The 20,888-nt window shown below is 40.5% G+C and overlaps 1 protein-coding gene and 1 long non-coding RNA gene across 7 annotated transcripts in view; one reads left to right on the plus strand and one right to left on the minus strand.

The window, feature by feature from the left end:
- Positions 1 to 1,416: 1,416 nt before the first annotated feature.
- On the minus strand, positions 1,417 to 19,559 carry GOLGA7 (golgin A7). 6 transcript variants are annotated; one of them, XM_059685333.1, is made up of 6 exons: positions 19,431 to 19,559; positions 19,082 to 19,214; positions 13,685 to 13,837; positions 7,197 to 7,298; positions 6,110 to 6,172; positions 1,417 to 2,793 (listed from the first exon to the last, which is right to left on the minus strand). In XM_059685333.1, the coding sequence occupies exons 2-5, from the start codon at positions 19,190 to 19,192 to the stop codon at positions 6,125 to 6,127; spliced, it is 414 nt and encodes a 137-aa protein (XP_059541316.1). In that variant the 5' UTR covers positions 19,193 to 19,214; positions 19,431 to 19,559; the 3' UTR covers positions 1,417 to 2,793; positions 6,110 to 6,124. The 6 variants fall into 6 exon arrangements, 5 of the variants coding, with proteins under 5 accessions (XP_059541316.1, XP_059541317.1, XP_059541318.1 ...); XM_059685334.1 differs by having other exon boundaries at positions 19,345 to 19,466; XM_059685335.1 differs by having other exon boundaries at positions 19,427 to 19,460.
- A 165-nt stretch (positions 19,560 to 19,724) lies between these two features.
- The window catches only part of LOC132226437 (uncharacterized), a 100,394-nt gene continuing 99,230 nt past the window's right edge, over positions 19,725 to 20,888 (plus strand). Inside the window, exon 1 of the long non-coding RNA XR_009451055.1 lies at positions 19,725 to 19,830. This is a non-coding gene — a long non-coding RNA (uncharacterized LOC132226437). The remainder of the gene's footprint in view (positions 19,831 to 20,888) is intronic.

Consider the following 20,888-nt stretch of genomic DNA (forward strand, 5'->3'; position numbering starts at 1 on the left):
TGAAGATTTAAAGAGTTAAGGAGCAATATACTTTAAAATGTTTCCTAGCTTTAATCATAGTTATATTTAACATCACTCACTGGCAATGTCAAGGATACACAGAATAATAAAAGGGCTAAGTATGAGTAGAAGGCTTATTTGTTATTTATATTACCTCTTTTCCTTTCCCTGGGATTTTCTCATCTAAAGAAAGGTCATTCGAATCCTCAACAGTAGTTATCTCTAGGCAAAAATCCACTCCACTGGAGTTTGAGCCACAGCTTTAGAACAAGACTTTAAAAGGGAAGTACACAGCCCTGGCTGGCGGCTCAGTGGATAGAGCGTCAGCCTGTGGACTGAGGGGTCCCGGGTTCGATTCCGGCTAAGGGCACATGCCTGGGTTGTGGGCTCTATCCCCAGTGGGGGTGTGCAGGAGGCAGCCAATCAATGATTCTCTCTTCATTGATGTTTCTCTCTCTCTCCTTCTCCCTTCCTCTCTGAAATCAATATATTTTTTTAAAAAAAGTTAAAAGAAAAGGGAAGTACACAAGTGACTCTTATCAAGTCAAACACCTTACTAACCAAGATGTAATAAAGTAATAGTTATTGACCTGTCAACTTAGGTCTCACCCATTTATTCCCTTTACAAATTTGTGAGTGCTAAGTGTATGTAGCACCATGTATGGTCACACTTGGTTAGGGATGGACGCAAGGATAAGTAGAAACAATCTCCGCTCTTATGGAATTTACAATCTCCATTGTTGGGATGGGGAGAGAAGCATGGCAAGGGGAAGGGGAGATAAATATATAAATCAAACACAGCACTAATACTCTGACCTTTCTTTTATATGAAATCAAAACAAATAAAACAAGAAACGAAGCATATTACACTTGAGAAACTATAACTAGCTTACGCTAGGAGCCAGGGCCAAGTGGAATATGGAAGGAACTTAATTTGCATCTAATGCTCTCTTATTTGACTACTGGTTACAGATGAGTATTATTTACTATTAATTTATTTGAGTAGGAAAAGAGAAGCTGAAAAATCTTACAAAGAAAAACATCTCACAAAAGAAAAATTGGATTATAGATAAAACCCTATTTTTTAAATTGTTAATCTCTACAAATGCAAGTGATCAGATTATTCAAAAAAGTAACAATAACTCTGATACTTTTTTCCTAATGAAACATTCCAATCTCTTATTTTTCAGTTGAATGCATTTTTTACTGTTAGGTACTATTTCTTGTTTTTTATCTATTTAGCTAACACATCTGCTCTTATGAGATAAAGCATGTCAAAAACTGAGAAGTGTGACAAACTATATAAATGTTAAGATGTCTTTTTAAAAATACAAAGCTATACTGTACTATCTGCCAAATTTAATGCCACATCATTTATCACATTACCAAATCACACCAAGCATGACACAGAGACAATTTGTTTAAGAAAAGTTTTACTAATGTGTTAATATTTCAGCAAAGTTATTGCATTGCAACGGGTTTAAAAGGCAGACAAACATTAATATAGCCTATAAAGTAACAAAGGTGTTTTATATAATTAAAATATAACACAGACCTGTGGGATTTATTCAGAAACTAACAGACCCATAAAAGAAATTAAATCTGAAAGAGTAAATCCAGTATTAGCACCTACAATATCTCTGAAACTAACTGTTGCTATGTCATTCTCTCCTAATACATTTAACTCTCTCCCAACTATGGTGCTCTCAAACCTCAAAGGTGGATGAAAGCCATGAGAAGCCCAATGCTAAAAACATACAGCCAAAAGAACTGGAAATATTGACTCAGACTTGAGAGTTTTAGTTGGAAATCACTTAACTTACTGTATCCTAAGATTTCTGTGCAATGAATACTGTATATAAGGAAAGTCTATGAATCATTAGATTTGCCAGTAGGGATAGTTAAAAATTAGTAATATACAGTATTATTCCTATCAAATTTTTTTTCTCATAAGTTATATTTATAACAAAACTATAATTAAAATATTTATTACACTTGCTTATTACACTTCCAGGAGCATTTATGTGTTTGATGGTTTAGCATCCACTGTATTGTGCTTACTTATTTATATAAGGAACAAGCAACACATCTTCCCAACATTCAATGTAATGTAACGATAACAAAATTCTTCAAAGAAAAATACTGGAAACTGTATTAAATACTGCTTTATTAGAAATAATTGCTATAATAAAACAAAGAACACATTATTTTTCCAATGAACTTCAGTTTGAGAAACTTAACAACAGAAATAGATCTTTAAGATTTGAGTCATGGCAAAACTGATAGTTCTTTGAAATCTGGGAGATGCATTAGCAACACCACAGACACAGCCTACCCTATACTAAAATCCTGAAGAAAAGCATTTTATTAATTTGGGGGAATGAGACTGAACACTGGCTAAGACATGACTTTGAGGTCTATAGCCACCTGGGAAGCTGGCCCAAGGGATGAAGAGAACCATTAGTACTGGTGGCAGATAAGAAATAAACTTAGCGTTGGGCTGACCACCTGCATATTTCATTAATGGCTCTGAATAAAAAAAGTGAAATGCTTCATTGTGTTTTCTCAGAAACTAATGAAAAGATTACAGAGTCCTACAGAATTTGGAGACAAAAAGTGGATGCTGAGCGACTAGCGGTCACTCCAGGTGTGGAATTTTAGAAAGTTAGTCCTTGGAGTAAATGGCACCGTGGCTCTGGCAGCAGATATAAAGGAATGACGCTCTGTAGAGGAGGTAGGGGACGCTCTGCGATCAGCCAGTGGAGAGATGAGGTTCCCAGCTGGAGCTGGGATCTATAATCAGAGGGAAAAAGTAAAGATTTTTAGAAAAGGATGCTAAACATAACCTCTAAAACATCTCTCTACACCAATTGATATGAATCCCTAATATGTGGGCTATCTAATACTTGAATCTGTACTATGTACTATGTTCAGAGCTCAACAGTATAGAAAGCCAAGCCCTGATTATTTTGAACTCTGACCAATCATGTCACGAGAGTAGAATAGCACAGGGTTAAGTGGCAAATCTGGGGCCAGGCTGCCTCGATCACTACCTACTAGTTTTTAACCTTGGACAACTAATTTAAGCTCTTTGTGCCCGAGTTTCCTCATCTGAAAAATTGGGATAACAGTATCTGGGTTGTGATGATTAAAATTAAGCATTTACAAATAGTGCAGGCGCATAATAAGTGCCAACAAATATTAGCTATGTTTATTATGAATTTACTGTGACAGAATTATTTGTCCTATTTTTTAAAATAAAGACAATCTTAATCCAAAGAGAGAAAACACCATTAATATATTTAACTAGAGTCCCGGTGCATGAAATTCATGCATTGGGGGTGGGGGGTGGGGGAGAGGTGAGGGTCCCTCAGCCCGACCTGCACCCTCTCGCAGTCCCGGACATCCCTCTCCCAGTCCGGGACTCCTCAGGGGATGTAGCAGTGTGCCAAGTGGCAGGTGGCCAGGGGGGAGCCCGAATCAGGGCTGAGAGCCACTTGTGCTCATCCTGGCCTGCTGTGCCTGCTGCTGCGGAATCAGGAGAGGCTGTCGCTGTGGCAGCTGTGCTCACCAACCATGAGCCTGGCTTCTGGCTGAGCGTCACTCCCCCCGTGGGAGCGCACTGACCACCAGGGGACAGCTCCTGCATCGAGCATTTGCCACCTGGTGGACAGTGCGCATCATAGCGACCAGTCGTTCTGGTCATTCCACAGCAATAGTCGCTTAGGCTTTTATTATATAGACTAGAGGCCCGATGCATGAAATTCATGCATGGCTGGGGTCCCTATGCCTGGCCGGCAATTGGGCTGATCTGCAGGGTGACCAGCAGGGTGATGAGGGCCCCCCCTACCTGCCAATCACCTCCCTCTGTGGGGCGATTGCCGCCCCCCTCCCCCCCCAGCTGGCACCCGCCTTGGCTGGCCTGGGGCCTGGGGGCAGCTCCTGCGTTAAGCATCTGCCCCCTGGTGGTCAGTGCATGTTATAGCGACCGGTCTTTCCACAGTTCAGTCAATTTGCGTATTAGGCTTTTATTATATAGGATAATAAAGATATTTTAAAAATTCAACTTAAAAATAACAAAATATTTTGGTTAAAGATCTATTTGTGTACTTCTTGTCAAGTCATTAATTCTCATATAATGCTTCAACCTGCAGACACCTTGTAGACTTAAGAAAAATAGCAGAATAGAATTATTCTTATAGTTTTTCCCCTCCTCCAAAGCTTTAGCCTACACTGGTTCCTGTGCTTGAGGAACACATAGCTCTAAAAACTAAATTGTGCTGAACAAAAATATTTGCATTCATGAAACTATCCAGAAGTTCCTAATGTAAATCTTACCCATTGCAAAATTTTACAGTTGTTTGAATATTGATAGATTAGTCTCTGGTGTGTAATTGCTCAAAACCCCACACCACTTCAGAAAAACATTATATTTAGCAATAATAGCTGCAAAATGAGTCATGACAAATGCATTGTGCCAAGTCAACGCAGCTGCAATTGATAAAACAAACTTATTTCAATGGCATGTAACAAAAACCACACATAAGGTTCCTGACTGCTCGTTTGAGAAGTATCAGTTTGGAAATTGTTCATGAGAAAGAGTAAGAACAAACACCACTAAGCGTTCCAAGGCAAAGCCATTTTAAAGAAATATAAGGTATGACAGATGATAACATCATTTAGGCCTTTGACTTTCAAGAATTCAGGTGACACATTCCCTAGTGCTAAAGGAAGGCAGTTTTGGAATGTTGGTTGGTGTGTAGGATTCTGTAAGTGGTATAAGAGCAGACAAAATGTATTTTTAAAAAGTACTGAAAAAGAAAAGGGGATACACACTTCGAATAATCTAATCAACTTTTTTTTCTCCGTATTCTTGCTACTGCAAGTACGAAGTATGGTATAAAAAAAACAGGTTTATGGCCAATCAGTGCGACTTTGAGAACATCATTTAATCTATTTGTACCTTGGTTTGTGCATCTGTATAATAGGGAAATTTGGCAGAATTCTTGTGAGATTTAGAAATACCATTTGTTTAATATCTGGCACATATGAGGTACCTCAGGATGGTAGCTATTATTATTGTTGTCCTGGGAAGGAGTATGTTTGCTTTGGTAGATTCTATTTCTATGCTGCCTGTTAGTTGGTGATAGATGCCGGTAAACAACGTTAATTAGGAAAACGCAGCAGCAGAACACTATCTGTAGGAAGAGTAAAAACTGAAATTGGCACAAACAGTGTAGTACAATTTTCTGTCACTTAGAAGACTGTGCTAATGTACTATGGCTTCTACATGATTTTGCCCATAGATTTCTATTAATACCACCTAATCTGTTTCTCACTTATTCAAGGTCATTTTATGGATATGTAAGGACATAAACATCTGAAACAAAAGAATTAAATTTATGGTTCTACCCACTGGTAGATAAAATACTCATCTGTGGGGCTATGAAATACTCATACTCTCCCCACTCCACTCTGAAATGTTTCTTTGGTTTTTAAAAGCCATTCATCATACAAGCAGGGGAACCTCTGACCTGATTCTTATATGCAAAACCTAACTACTTAAATGCCTAGAATAGTTTAAAATATTAAAATGAAACATGATTACCTTCCACCCCCAAAATCCCCAAAACCAAAGAAACAAAAACACTAGTCTGAGCCCTGACCGGTTTGGCTCAGTGGATAGAGCATCGGCCTGTGGACTGAAGGGTCCCGGGTTTGATTCTGGTCTAGGGCATGTACCTTGGTTGTGGGCACATCCCCAGTAGGGGCTGTGCAGGAGGCAGCTGATCGATGTTTCTCTCTCATCAATGTTTCTAACTCTCTATCCCTCTCCCTTCCTCTCTGTAAAAAAATCAATAAAATATATTTTAAAAAAGAAAAAGAAAAAAAAACTATTCTGAAAACAATACTGGGGGCAAAGGGGGGGGGGTAGAGATCAGTATTAAATTCTGTATCACCAAACAGACTTTGGGTTAAGTTCACATCTTAAATATGAAGTAATACAGAAAACATGCCACCATATAACAATTTACCATGCAGGTAAGAAAATTAATATATCCTACAAAATTACAAAAACCACATATACATTATATAATTTCGTATTTACCTTTAATTCCATGGTTTATCTTCCACTGCTCATCCCTCTGTCTTCATAAATGGTAATTTCGATCTAAACAGCATGGCTGTTAAGAAAACACACTATAGAATATAACATATAAAAGGGGGCTATAGCAAGATGATATGTATGGTCTGTACAGACTTTAATTTGCTTTGCTTACTTTTAAATTATGAAAACTTTCTTCTACTTAAATTAAATATGATGCTTTCTCCACCTCGTTGAAAAATTGAAGAAATATAATTGCTTGTAGTATTCTACATATAGTTCCTCCCCAAACACTGATTATTTATTGAGAGAAAAAAAACAGAAAAAGAATGCTTTATTGTAGAATAGGGTTTTTTTTTAACTGAGAATCCACAGAGGTAATGAATTCAGGGGTTCAAAATACCCTGAAATTATATGAAAACTTTTTCTTGGGTGAGGGTTCATGACCTCTAAAAATTTAAGAATCACTGCTGTAGACTATAATAAAACTACTGAACTTATTATCAGCAGGAAGGCCTGGGATTATCTGACCTAGGTTTTTTAAAGAAATTATTTTACCCATTACTCCAGTTATCAAGCTGTATTAGTTTTTTTTGCAATTTTATTTCCCAAATTCACTTAGTGATTTTCAAAGCTTACTGCCTCTAAAAATATGCAGAGTATGTCAAAGGTAATGAAATTATACATTTGGCAGCTGCAACTGATTTCAACTAGTCAGATGAACCCATGGAACTGCAATTCATTTGGATGACAAGTCTCACCACATTTATGAGTTTATGCATTTCAAAGGAGCTTTAGGTTCAGAGTTTCTGCAGATGAAATGCGTTACTCATACCACCCCCATTATTAGTACAAGATGCCCTCAGAACCACCAAAAAAGACAGTAACCAGAATACTAAACAATCCAGAGACCTGAACAACGCAAAGGAAGGAGAGGCATGCTTTAAGAAAAAATGCCGGAGATAGAGGGCTTATGGTAGGTATGCAATTCACAAAGACAATTCAGGAGTTAAATTCTCTTTGGCGAATGCCAAATAGTACCACTGACATTTTCTTTTTATAGACATTTAGATCTGGACTAAAAAGATACAACTCGAAGTCCTCTCTCAATGGGATCTGTCAGGAGGAGGCCTTGGGGAGCATATATCTTCTCATTCTGCTCCTGAATGTATTTGGAGACTTTCCTCAGAACCTGACAGAAAGAAATAGCAGTTTTTTACAAATTTCATCGGATTTCCCTTTAAGTATCAGCTGAATCTCAAAATTTTCAGGCAGTGGAATTAGTTTTCAAAGCAAGTCATGGATATTCCTATGGAAGGATACAGCTCTGATTACTTGGCTCACACCAGTTACATACAACATATAGCACAGCATGACGGACTCTTCAAGTCACAAATATCTTCAATGCAGTGTAAGTAGAAATGCACACAAAAGCATGAGACCCAATCCCCCTCCTCCTTACCTCCTAGTCACCTCAATCCTGGATTTAGAGAAACAGATGATTACATACACAATGGTTAGTTATGCTTTTCTCTCTCCCTACTCATAAAGTGTCGTTAATGTGACATATTCTAATATCAAGGGCACTTCTTGGCTTTCTCCTTTAACACTTAAGAATTGCTTCTTCTTTGTACATTTTCATCAACTTTGAGTAATGATACAAAGTTGGCCAATAATAAGAGGTAGCCCAGCTAGTTTAAACTGAACATTTTATTTCCTTTGTAAGGCATGTGGGCGTTAGCTGCCAGGGAGTTTCTGATGACTACAAGTGTCTTATATCATTTCCATGACCGCATGTAGTGCTACTCTGTAGTTGCTCCTGTGTCCTAGACGGGAACCTCAGTTTATAAGTTTAGTATTAAGGTTGTAAAAGTCAAAGCAAATGTAGACAAAAACCAGATAGGATACAAAGGAACTTCTGGAAATTGCCAAATCTCCAGCTTTCATAAGGGCAATTCCGAGACAGATAAGCTAAAAGAAAATAAATCTTAATAGCTATATACAAAATCAAAGAGTTACATGTTTTATTTCAGATTCAAAGCCATCAGAACCCTCTTCTGGCTCTCATGTTCAAAGGGACTTTGATCTAGTTCTTTAATTACTATATATTTTCTTAAATTCACACTATCAGTATATGATAAAGTCACAGATAAATCTGATCACAAAGGGAGAAAAAGAACTGTATGAAAATAAAGCTGGAAATTAAGAAATGACTGAAGAGTGGGGTCTATAATGTATCAGGCCAAACCAACAGTTTAGGATGCTACAATTTAGGTTTCAGTATACAATGATTTAGAATTTAAAACTCTATGTGGTTTGTATAACTAATTTTCTTATTGCAGGAAAATAATTTAAATGGTTTATTCAGGTTACATTTTTGGAAATAATATAAACTGTTTTATGCTTTTTAAAAAGAGCATGATTATACTAAAAGAGCAACCTTATGTGCTGTAAATTAAGAAATACTATTTCTAAAGAAAAGATTTTTTTTCACCTACTAGTAATTACCTGAAGTAATACACATATCATTCTCCTATTTTCAACTCTCAAAGAATTTGAGCAGTGCTCAGTCTTTATGGACAAAAAAAAAAAAAAAAAAAAAAAAAAGCCTTAGGCACTGTCTGTATATCAGTTTGTCAATCATGCTAAACAATGAATAGAAGGAAGTAGCCCCTAAAGGTACCCAACTCAGTACTCTCAATCTTCTCTCCGATTTCCCTCTCAGCCCACCTGACAGATTGGAAATTGGAGAGTCAGTCTCCCCTCTCTGAGGTCCATCAATACTAAGAGGGCACTCAGAAGAATGCTTGCATGGCTGGTTTCAAAGAAAGGATTCCTTCAGAACAGCTTTCCTCCCTCTCTCCTTGGGCACAGGTTGGTAGCAAGGAAATGGCATTCCTTTATTTGATTCAAGCACAACTCTGTTGTGCAGGTTTTTGTCTAAACTTTAATAACATTTATGAACACTTGGGTATCAGTTTAGAAAGAAAACAGTTTTTTTGGTATAAGCTCCAAATCCTCTTATACTATTTTGGTGAAGGCAGCACAGGATGCTTTTAAACTCTTAAGTCTCTTTAGCAATAGGAAAGCATTAATATGAGTAAACTCATACTGCATCCCATACTGAACAAAGCACCATTCTCACCTCTAAGAATCTTATGTTGACATTTATTCATATTTTATATCTGTTAACTTCAAACCCTCAACAAACCCCAATTTGCATAATATTTACAAAGCTAAACACAATCAAACCTCAGGAAAGACTGTTATGCTCCTGGAGAATAATAAATGGGAGAAAGCCTCCTAAACCCTTGAGAAAAAATATCTTAAGGGAGGCTAAGAGAGAACACCAAGATCACAGCTATTTTCAGAAAATATCTAAGTTCCTTCTAACTGTGTTCCTTTTACAGATTATAGCACATAGGCAGAAGGGATGTTTTATAGTTGATGAATAAGACAGACAGCTACTGAGGGAGCCTTTACAATCCCATTTGTTCCCTAATTATCATGGGCAGCAACAATAGAGAAATAACACTGAAGTCTTTATTTTCATTTTAAAGCAATAAAGAGCACATTATAGGAAAAACGCATGATTGTCCTAGTGAGTTTTCAAAGGCCTATTTATAATTTCAAAAATTTAACCCACACGACAAAGTGTAAGCACTATTATATTTGGCTTACTGTTTGTAAATTAGAAATTTTAGTGTTTAAAACAATAAAGACTAAATGATTCAATCCTGTCCTTTCATAAAGTAGAAAATAATACCACTAACATTCCTAAGAGATAAACTAGAGAGGGAAAGGATAGTTATTTTCATACTTTTATCATTTTATAAAAAATAAAAATATACATATGAAAAGTTTTCTTTTAAAAGTATTGGTACATTATATCTTAACTAGAGGCCCGGTGCACAGATTCGTGCACCGGTGGGGTCCCTTGGCCCGGCCTGCGGGGATCAGTGGACCACTGCTGCAGCCCAGCCTTACCCACCAGCTCGTTGGGCTCCAGCCCGCTGTCTGTGTCGATCCCGCACAGCACAAAGTAGTGTGGGAAGCGACAGATGGTAGGGGAGAAGCCCGAGCTGGTCTGGGCGCCAGTCCCGTTCATCCTGGCCCCGTTGGGCCTGCCGCCAGGGCCCCGCTCAGGCACGCAGGGTGAGTATCCACAGGAGAGGGTCGTGCTTCCATAGCAGCACTCGCCAGCTGTGAGCCCGGCGTCTGGCGCCCATTCGTCAGCTGAGCAGTGCTCCTGCTATGGGAGCACACTGACCACAAGGGGGCAGCTCCTAAGTTGAGCATCTGCCCACTGGTGGTCAATGAGCGTCATAGCTACCGGTTGGCCATCCGGTCGCTTAGGCTTTTATATATATATAGAGAGAGAGTATGACTGTTCTAGTTATTAACTTTCCATGATCTAGTTATTCTTGTCCAGTTTCTAAAATAAAATCACCTGTTTATATTGATTGATTGATTTTAGAGAGGGAGGTAGGAAGGGGGAGAGAGTGAGAGAAACATTGATGTGAGAGAGATACATCAATTGGTTGCCTCCCACACCCGCCCTGACTTAGGACTGAACCCACAACCTAGGTATGTGCCCTGACCAGATATCAATCCCATGACTTTCTGGTACACAGGAGGATGCTCCAACCAACTGAGCTACATCAGCTAGGGTTAAAATCCCCTATTTAAAAATGTGGCCATGCCTTAAACTTTTGGTTTCTTGACTAATTTTATTTGTCTATACTTGCTTTATAATAGTTACTTTGTAAAGGACCTTGATTAGACTTATAAAGTAGTACCTTATATATTGCCTATGAAACCAAATTAAAACATAATTAGGATCAATCAATTTCTACTATATTTTTGATACTGAGAACTGCCTCCCAAGATTAATAATCAAAATAATTTTAATTAAGAGCTGAAAAAAGATTATTTGTTCTTGAAATTTAAAAAATCATGTCACTTCACTAATATCTGATTAAAACATACATATATACTAACTTAAGTCTTAAATTTATCTTAAGAAAACACTTTCTAAGCATTTACCATATATGAGGGAATTTATTAATGCTAACACCCATTTTACAGAATGCGCTCTTAAAGAATAACCTCTCTTGTCTATAATCCCATAATTAGTAAATGACTTGGCTGTCACCCAATTACCAATTTCTTTTTACAACTGACTTCAGAAGGAGCTACCTGTATCTATTTCAGCCAATGCACATGGGTAAATAAGTTTAATTAAAATCTTAAATTTAAAAGCTGGAGTGAAATGACAACTCAAGCATCTAATATTCCACTAAGCATGAATAAAATAATCTGGAGGATGTATTTCTAATTTAAATTGGCAGTATTCTATACTTCTTTAAAAGACCATCCTGGATGACCAAGTTTTTATCCATGTGAATTCAGTCTTACCCTCCCGTTCTACATTCAGCTCTTCATCAAGTCTTGGTTCTATCACCAACATATCCCTTGAGTCTGCTTACCCACTTCCATCTCTATTGCTCTGTTCCTTGTCCAAGCTACCATCATCTTTTGTCTGGACTTCTAGAGCATCCTAACTGGTTTCCCTACTTTCACAACTTTTTTTCACAGAGCAGAGAGATTTCTTTACAATGAAAATCTGATCATATCCCTCTCCTGCTTAAAACCTTTGAGTAGCTTCCCCCTGCACTGATCTCTCTGTTTAAATGTCTCCAGGCTTTCATCCTTCATGTAGCAGTATAAATGTTACCTCCTCAGAGGCCTTTTCTGACCACAAAATTTAAATTAGGTCTCTCCTATTATTTTCTATCATAGGAGAGTTCGTTTTCTTCAAGGGACTTATCACATTTTACAATTTTGCTGGTTTTGTTTCCTTAGTATCAGCTGTTACCACTAAATTATAAACTCCACAAGGTTAGCAACCTCATTTGCCCTATTCAGTTATATCCCCTGCATACCGGTTAGCATATAGTAGGCTTTCAATAAATATTTATCGGATTTATACCCTTCACTCAGAAAATGTATTATTAAAGAGAAGCTGCTATGACAAAACAGATTGAAATTCTAAATGTTAACCAGGAATGAAAGTAAGCTGCTTCTCTATATGATACTAGAGGCCTGGTGCATGAAATTCATGCACTGGGGGGAGGTCCCCGCTCAGCCCAGCCTTCACCCTCTCCAATCCGGGACCCTTTGGGGGACATCCCTCTCATAATCCTGGACTGCTGGCTCCTAATCGCTCACCTGCCTACCTGCCTGGTTGTCCCTAACTGCGCTCCCCCTGCCGTCCTGATCACCCCTCACTGCCTCTGAGTGCCAGCCTGATCGCCCCCAACTGCCCCCTCCCAGCCGGTCTGGTCACTCCTAACTGCCCCCCCCCCCTGCTGGTCTGGTAACTCCCAACTGTCCCCCCCCTCCCCCCCGGCTTGGTTGCCCCTCACGTGCCCCCTGCTGGCCTGGTCACCACTCACTGCCCCCCTCTGCCGGCCTGGTCGTCCCATGCAGCCTGCAGCTCAGTCGTTTGGTCATCCCTCACTAACCCCCCTGCTGGCCTGGTCGCTCCATGCAGCCTGCTGTTCAGTCGTTTGGTCATCCCTCACTAACCCCCCTGATGGCCTGGTTGTAGGCAGCCATCTTGTGAGGGCATGAGGGTTAATTTGCATATTATCTCTTTATTATATAGGAGGATGGAGAAGAACATAAACTATGAAGTTATTATTTAAATACTAGAGGCCCAATGCACAAAATTTGTGCAAGAGTAGGCCTTCCTTCCCCCAGCTGCTGGCTCCAGCTTCCCTCTGGCACCCAGGCCTCGGGCTTCCCTCCAGCCGCCAGCACCTAGGACCTGGGCTTCCCTCGCAGCCCCAGCTTCATCCGGAAGGTTGTCCGGAAGGACGTCTGGTCTAATCAGCATATTAGTCTTTTATTATTATAGATACCCTTTTTGTAACACTAGCTCAAAATATTTTTTGCTACAATTGTATCTGCTCTCTACTGCATGGGGTACAAGACAATCACAGGGACATTTCTATAAGTGGGATATAAATATAGATATCAGAATTTAATAATAGGGGCTTACTGTGATTAACTTAAATACATTCATTTAACACACGTTCATGGAGTGTCTAATATACCCAAGGCATGGTGTCAGGCATGAAGAGGGATATATACTGGTTAAGGCACTGTCTTTGACCTCAAGAAAAATACATACTTGATGGGCAAATAAGAATGTAAACTTGCATTCCAAAGTAGAGTGTTAAGTGCCAAGAAACAGATACAAATAAAATATTGTGGGGATACCAAGGAGAGAAAGACTATGATTAGAAGAGTAAGGAAAATTTAGATGAAAGTGGGACCTAAGGGACTGGTGAGATTTGAACATGGGAAGAGTAGCATTCTAGGGTAGAGGAAAGCCTCTCTCTCCCACCTCCCCTCCCTCTTTTCCTTCCTCCTACTCTGTCGGAAAAGCAATGGGAAAAATAGCCTCAGGTGAGGATTAACAAAAAACAACAAATACACAAACAAAAGACTAAGGTGGGAGGACAGAACTTAAGACAGAAATTTGGGGAAATAGAGTAAAGGTAGCCTTACCTTCTCATAATGAGTTTCCATGCATAAGAAGATGGTGTATGCTGTTAAACAAGCCAAACAACCTTCAAGATATGACTGACCCCCAAGCTTCTCTGCTTCTGCATAAAGGTTATTTAGAGTTCGAACTGTTTCTTCAAACTGCTGCCTATCAATCTGTACAGGAAAGAATTTAAAAATAAGTTTTGGAAAAAAAGATTAGCTACTCACTAATGCTTTCTATCACTAACTTATTTTGCTTTTTTGTCAACATTCCTATCTAATAATCGGCATACAATTTTTAGGTGATTAAATCTGGACCTAAGTTACTAAAACTGCTTAGTATATTTGTTTAATTTTATCACTATTATGAACATTAGATATCTTCAATTCTCAATATAGTGTTTTTTTATTCTCTATACTGAATTTCAAGTTAATTAAATTATACAATTCTTTGATCTTTCAATTCAGTTATATTCACTTTTACTGAGCACCTACCATTACATATTATGACAGGCCTTAGAGAAAGATTAATAAGACAGACTCAATCTTCAAGGAGTTTATAGTAAAATGAGCAGCACAAACATGTAAATATAAAAATGCAATAAATTGACAGAGTACTATAACAGAGGCATAAAGTATGGTGGAAGAGACCTTCCCTGATCTGGAAAGAGCAGATAATCTTAAATTCAATAGCTAAACTGGCAGGGAAGGACATTATAAGCAGAAGAATCAAAGGGTGCAAAGTTCTGTTTTTTGTTTACTCAATATTTCATCAATATTAAAGTAACTATTTAGTATTAAAAGCTCATCATGAACAAGGCAAAATCTCAAACTACTGCACAACTCACACCAAGTCATTCCTATCACCTCCTTCTATTCAGTGACACTATCATTTTACATTTATACCAATACTATTGTCATTCACTTTTCACTCTATTCATCTGCTTTTACTTTCTTCTTCCAGTATCATTTTATTTTCTAACAGTGCTTTCTACATTTTAAAATCTTAATACTGTACTCTAGGACTTTCAAGGCCCATTAGTAGAGTATTTCATCTGATACTATCATTCTTGGTAACAAAAGTACAACTAATCTGTCCTTACTCTAGGCCTTCTTTATTCCTAAAACTAATACCTACACATGAATTCTTTTATGAAGTCTATATAAAAATAGAAGTCAAAGAACCTCAATATCACAGTTTGAGATAAATTATTCCCAAGAACATAATTTTTTAAAGTATAAAACTATGATCATCATCTTTAAGCTATTAAAACTTTAGGTTGCAGTGGTTCTCAACCTTGGCTGCACATTAGAATCACCTGGGAATCTTTTTAAAATCCTGATTTCTGGGCCTCATCCTCCGGAAATTCTGTTTCTTTGTAATGGGGTGAGGCCACAACATTAGTAACAAAGAAACAGAATTTCCGGAGGATGAGGCCCAGAAATCAGGATTTTAAAAAGATTCCCAGGTGATTCTAATGTGCAGCCAAGGTTGAGAACCACTGGGTTAGAGGCAGTTGTAATCATTGTTTTGTCCTGTGGGGAAACAATGAGCCAATAGCATGAAAAAGTTTAATATAAACTTTAAAATGGTGGTGGCTCTACCTGTTTTTCAAAAGGAGCTACTTTTACTTTCCAAGAATATTAGAGTTTCTGACAAGGTTTGGGTGGGTGGCAATGGTACTGAGCGCCAGGGCAGCAATCCTTCACTGAGTCAAACTATTTGAAGACATGGTTTGTCAAGAATGGTCATCTGCAGAATCTGTCAGAGTTCTCATTCCCTGAAAACAGACTTAGGAGAACAGCTCAGTGAACAAATATTAAAGGTAAACTGTTCACCTAATTATATCTAAGTTAATGCCTCCAGTTTGTCCATCAGTAAATCTGCAAAAGTCTAAACAATTTCAAACAATCATCTATGCTTTACCTACAATTCAATGATTGGATAAAAAAGTTCTTTGAATTATTTACATTTCTTTGGACATAATATGTTTCAAAACCATGGGATCTAAACCAGAAATGTTTTTCAGATCAGAATTACTAATCGCATCAGCAACACTAACTCTTAAAAGTGATTCCAAGATTGCAATGCTTTTGCAGGATGGAAGCAAATCATAGATCATTTTATTTTTATTTATTTATTTATTTATTTATTTATTTATTTATTTAATTGATTCTTTGCAGAGAGGAAGGGAGAGGGATAGAGAGTTAGAAACATCGATAAGCTGCCTCCTGCACACTCCCCACTGGGTATGTGCCTATAACCAAGGTACATGCCCTTGACCGGAATTGAACCTGGGACCCCCGAGTCCGCAGGCCGATGCTCTATCCAATGAGCCAAACCGGTTAGGGCAAATCATAGATCATTTTAAAAAAATTAAGTGAAGCCCTGACTGGTTTGGCTCAGTGGATAGAGCGTCAGCCTGCGGACCGAAAGGTCCCAGGTTCGATTCCGGTCAAGGGCATGTACCTTGGTCGTGGGCACATCCCCAGTAGGAGGTGTGCAGGAGGCAGTTGATTGATGTTTCTCTCTCATCGATGTTTCTAACTCTCTATCCCTCTCCCTTCCTCCATGTAAAAAATCAATAAAATATATTTTTAAAAAAATTAAGTGAAGGATTAAAAAAAAGGTTAAGAAAAAAGAAATAAAGATAAAAAAACAGTCAAGAATTTCTTTGGAAGGTTATTTTTTAAAGGGGGAAAGAAGTAAAAACCATGTAGCAGCAGTAAAGGCAAAGGACACACTTAACACGCAAGGCCTCAAATGTGGGCATTCCCCCTCTCTTTAGGCACTATGAAAAGCTGCCCGTGGTCTCCCCTAGTTACTTGGACACGGATAGAGAAGCTATATCAAAATCTGGAGATATGTGAAGTTGGAACCAAATACAAATTTGGATCAGTAAACACTGAAAGTCATAACGGAAACAGGAATCAGGCTCATCATTTGCCCAGAATTTTTGTTTCTTGAAGTATGTGGTAGACAGAAAGCACGGGACTGAAGCTTAAAACAATCACAAGTCACAGGTAATTTCTACTGATCAAATGTAGAGACATATTTTTAAAGGCATATAGGGGAACAAATGCTTCAATTATAGTTCACTCATTTCTCTTCTACCCAGACTAAAGATGTCTGTATTTTGGGTAAAGTGAGAATAAAGCCTCCTTTAAAGAACTGTCCTGGCAACAAAGCATTTAGGCATCAAAGTATTACATTCGAACAGGCAATGGATAAAGTAAACTTTTTAACAGACAGAATTTGTCCTCACTCCCAAATTAAAGAGCACAAATGTGTGTGTTTTTAATGCTCTAAAGTAACACAAAACCCTTGTGCATTAGTTTCTTCCTCTATTAAGTTGCCAAGTATGATGTTCTCACAAAAGGAAAATCGGCCTCAGTGGCAGAGCAACCAGCACAATTTCTAGGGTTAGTTGAGAAACAAAGAGAGAAACCTTTCAATTTTCCATCAAACAAGCAAGGAAAATTTAAGCCTGTAATTTAAATTTAATCTCAACACAGGAAAAAATAAAATCAAAGCTTTCCCAAGCAGTTTAAAAAGTATAAGCTAGTGTTCTAACCCAAACATTTAAAAAGAAAAAAAAAAAAAAGCACAATTGTACAGCACCATATAACATTCCATATACTGTAGTACTCAGAATCATAAGCAGTTCTGGGCTGTATGCAGTCCAAGAAATAAATGGACTCCAGAATTCAGAAACACCAACTTCCTGTAAGAAACAGTGCAATACTGTGACTATATTATGATTCTGTATTCCAACTATAAAGTACAGGCTCTACCACACACAGTGGAAGGCTAATGTCTGATTATGGTATATTGGACTCAACTCTGAGTTCCAAGTTTGACAAAGGAATCTTGTAACATCTAAAGTGTGGTGAAAAAAAAATAGTTTACATTCTGATTTGAAAGTACATAAATAGTATAAGTCAGAGTTTCCAAAACAGGCTTAAAAATAAAACGTTTGATCCATTTCACATTAAGTCCTAACATGTAAAACATGCGAACTGCAATGTTAAATTATTTTCAGAACAATATTCAGTAGTTTTAGCCAGTAGGCAACTGGCTCAATTTCCACTTTTTCAAACGACTAGTGTCAGGGTGAGTTAGCTCAGAACATCGTGACAAGAAAATGCAGCGTTCATATGGCATTTCACAAACAAGCTAACCTCATAATCTTTACGAGACATGTCTGATCTTTAATTTGTATTTAAAGAAACACATTTGGGCCACTAACCTGCCCAAGGTTATAAATCAAACTCAAGGACACTACACTTGACTATCGTTGATTTTCCAACCTTGGCAATCAGGTAAAACCACCTACCTTGCTCCAAGCTGGTTTTAAGTGACTGCTACACATTTCTCTACTGCAGACTCACCTACACCCACTGACTTCATGACCAGCATTTCTTAGCCCCACACCCACAGCATGTCTCATCACCTACCAGTCCCTGGCCCTTCTTGTCGAAGAGGAAAGCCACGAAACTTGCTCCCATCTAACCAGAACTTGACTTCAGAACTGAAAACTGATGTAACATGGCTCAAGACTCAAAGAGTTTGTTTCTCTCTGGGTGCGTGAACACATGTGGGCACAAGAAAACACACACATTCAGGTGGCTTCCCTCATTCTATCTTTAAAATAAGATACCATGACTTAAAAGTGTATTTTTGCTAATCCTGAAGAAAAGGGAAACACCCCCTTCTTGCCTTTCTGTATGCAGGGTTGCCCAAAGGACCGAGGTCCTCATGACAATTTTGACACGCAAGCCAGCCTCACACAGGTGGCTCCCAGTGGTAACGGGGAGCGGCGAGTTTAGGGCCTTGTTCTTGACAGTTCCCTGTCCAGCCCCTCTAGCGCTCTATGTTCTCCAGGTTCCAAGAAGGCCGGTCCGCACTGCCTGGCACAGCACTTCAAAATCCTTTCTGCCGAGCAGTTCGGCCAGCACCGTGGCCACAAACGCCCGTCACGAGGAGGAGGATGAAGATTCCTCCTGCGTGACGAGGGAGGACTACCTAGCTCACAACATGCTGAGTGAGGCGGCCTGGAGCCCGAGGAATGAGTTCCTCATCTCTGTGGTCAATAACCCGGGGCGGGGTGGTTGGCCCCGGGGAAGAAGACGGCTGGTACCGACTCCCGGCACCGGGCAGGGCAGCGCAGAGTTCTACAAGGTCATCACCCCCGGGGGCTTGGCCCGACTCCTCCTGCTCCGAACACCAGGTCCTGCCCCGGGACCCTCTTGGTACACCTGTGGCCAACGCCCCTTCTTTGACCGCCCCTACCCAGAGCCCCGGGGCACTCGGCCGCGGGGTTTCAGCCCAGACCCCCTTCCCTTCCTTTCCCTCCCCTTCCCCGGGCAGCCTCCCTCCCTGGCCTCAGCGTGGGTGCGGGGAGCCAGGCTGCATACCCGGTTTTCCAGCTCCGCGGGGAACTTGGTCTGGAACTGACAGCGTGTGCCACTGCTGTAGTCTCGCTGAATGAATACCTTCCCGAACACCGGCGCCTGCTGCGGCCTCATGGCGAGCACAAGACGGGCCGCGCTGTGGGTTCCGGGGACAGCAACCACGGGTCAGATCCCCGGCCTGGACCCAAGACGCCAGCCCGCCAGCCCCTCAGACCCACCCACCGCCCACAGCAGCCCGAGGCCTCCCCCGCCCCGCTCCCCTTCACCCATGCTGTCACTGCAGGCCTTCAGCTACGGCCCCGGCTCAGGCCCCGCGACCCCCACAGCCCGGTTCGGCCCGGGAAACACCAACCCGCCTCCTCCGCCCTCCAGCTGCTGTCGCGCCGCCTGGACCGTCACTTACGACCTGTCGCAAAAAGCATCTTTCCCCGCCCCTCGGCTCGGCCTCCTTCCGCAAGTCTGGGACCCACCCTCTTGTCCGGCCGTAAAGCGACTCTGCCGAGGCTGCGCGTGGCGGTGCCAGGACACACACCGTGGGCGGGGCCCCTGCGGACTCCGCCCCCCTCCCCGCCCCGCCCCGCCCCGAGGAGCCCAACCGGAAGAAAAGGAGGGGCGGGGGCGGAGGGCGGGGGCGGGCCGGGCCGGGCCGGGCCGGTAACCATTGTAGAGACTGGAGTCGGCCGTACAGTACTTTGCAGGAGTTTGAGGTCGGGATTTCCAGGGTGCGTCATTTCCGTGCTGGCCGCGGCGAGGTAATTTCTTACAATTACTGATCCGAAGGGTTTACTTTCACTGTGGATTGAGTGTCGCAGCTTGCACGTGGAACACCACCCGACTCTCTCTGTACATAACGAAGTGCTCACCTTTAGAAATAGCCGGCTACTGGGGATCCGTTTGACAAGGGGCGGGAAGGAGGACGAAGCACCTGCCAGGGCTTCGCAGTCAGGCCTCTCCAGCTTGTCTGAGGTGTTCTCCCGCCCCAGAGAGTGTCCTTCAGCACCCCCAGCCCACCGGAGAGGGCAAGCGGGTCTCCCCTCTGCCGGCCACTGCAGGCTCATCTACCGCAGCCTACACTAGCTTACCTTTATCTGATGAGGTCTGGTGATACACCTTGTTAGCACCTCTGTCTGATCCTGCCCTTTAGGTACTTTTAACATGTTCATTTATTGCATTTTAAAAACAGCTTTATGGAGGTATAAACAGCACACAGTAAACTGAACATATTTAAATTGGAAAAATGGATACGTTCTGACAGGTATACAACCATGAAACCATTTCAATCAAGATAGTGAACATTTACCACTTTCAAAAGGCTCCTCCTGCTCCTTTGTAATGTCTCCTTCCTGACCCTCCCCAGCCCCTTTCCTCAGGCACTGATCTGTTTTCTGTCATCATACATTAGTTTGCATTTCCGGGAATTTTATTAAAAAAAAAAAAAAGGAATCATACGGGATGTACTTTGGGGGGGGGGCGGTCTGGTGTCTTTCACATAGACTATTTTTGAGATTCATCTGTGGTTATCAAGAATTCATTCCTTTTTGCTGCTGGATAATATTTCTTTATATGAGTATTCCACAGTTTGCTTATCCATTCACTTGTTGATGGGCATTTGAGTTGCTTTGGGTTTGGGGCTATCTCTCTATATAAAAGACTAACATGCAAAGTGTCCCACTGTCTGGGTCATGACTTCACGTAGCAACGCCTGTCTTCCTCTCCCTAGCAACGACTAGCCTCCTTGCAGTTTCTTGAGCTCAGGAACACGACTTGCTTTATAGCCAGGTGCAAACATTTCACACTTTAACCAAAAGTC

Source organism: Myotis daubentonii, chromosome 2, assembly GCF_963259705.1.
Source record: "Myotis daubentonii chromosome 2, mMyoDau2.1, whole genome shotgun sequence".
Lineage (NCBI taxonomy): Eukaryota > Metazoa > Chordata > Mammalia > Chiroptera > Vespertilionidae > Myotis > Myotis daubentonii.

Coding starts and splice junctions, on each gene's coding strand:
- GOLGA7 (XM_059685333.1), bottom strand. CDS start 19,192: ATGAGGCCGCAGCAGGCGCCGGTGTTCGGGAAGGTATTCATTCAGCGA. Junction 13,838..19,081: donor CCGCGGAGCTGGAAAACCGG/GTATGCAGCCTG, acceptor TTTCCTGTACAG/ATTGATAGGCAGCAGTTTGA. Junction 6,173..7,196: donor TTGAGAGAGGACTTCGAGTT/GTATCTTTTTAG, acceptor CATGCTGTTTAG/ATCGAAATTACCATTTATGA.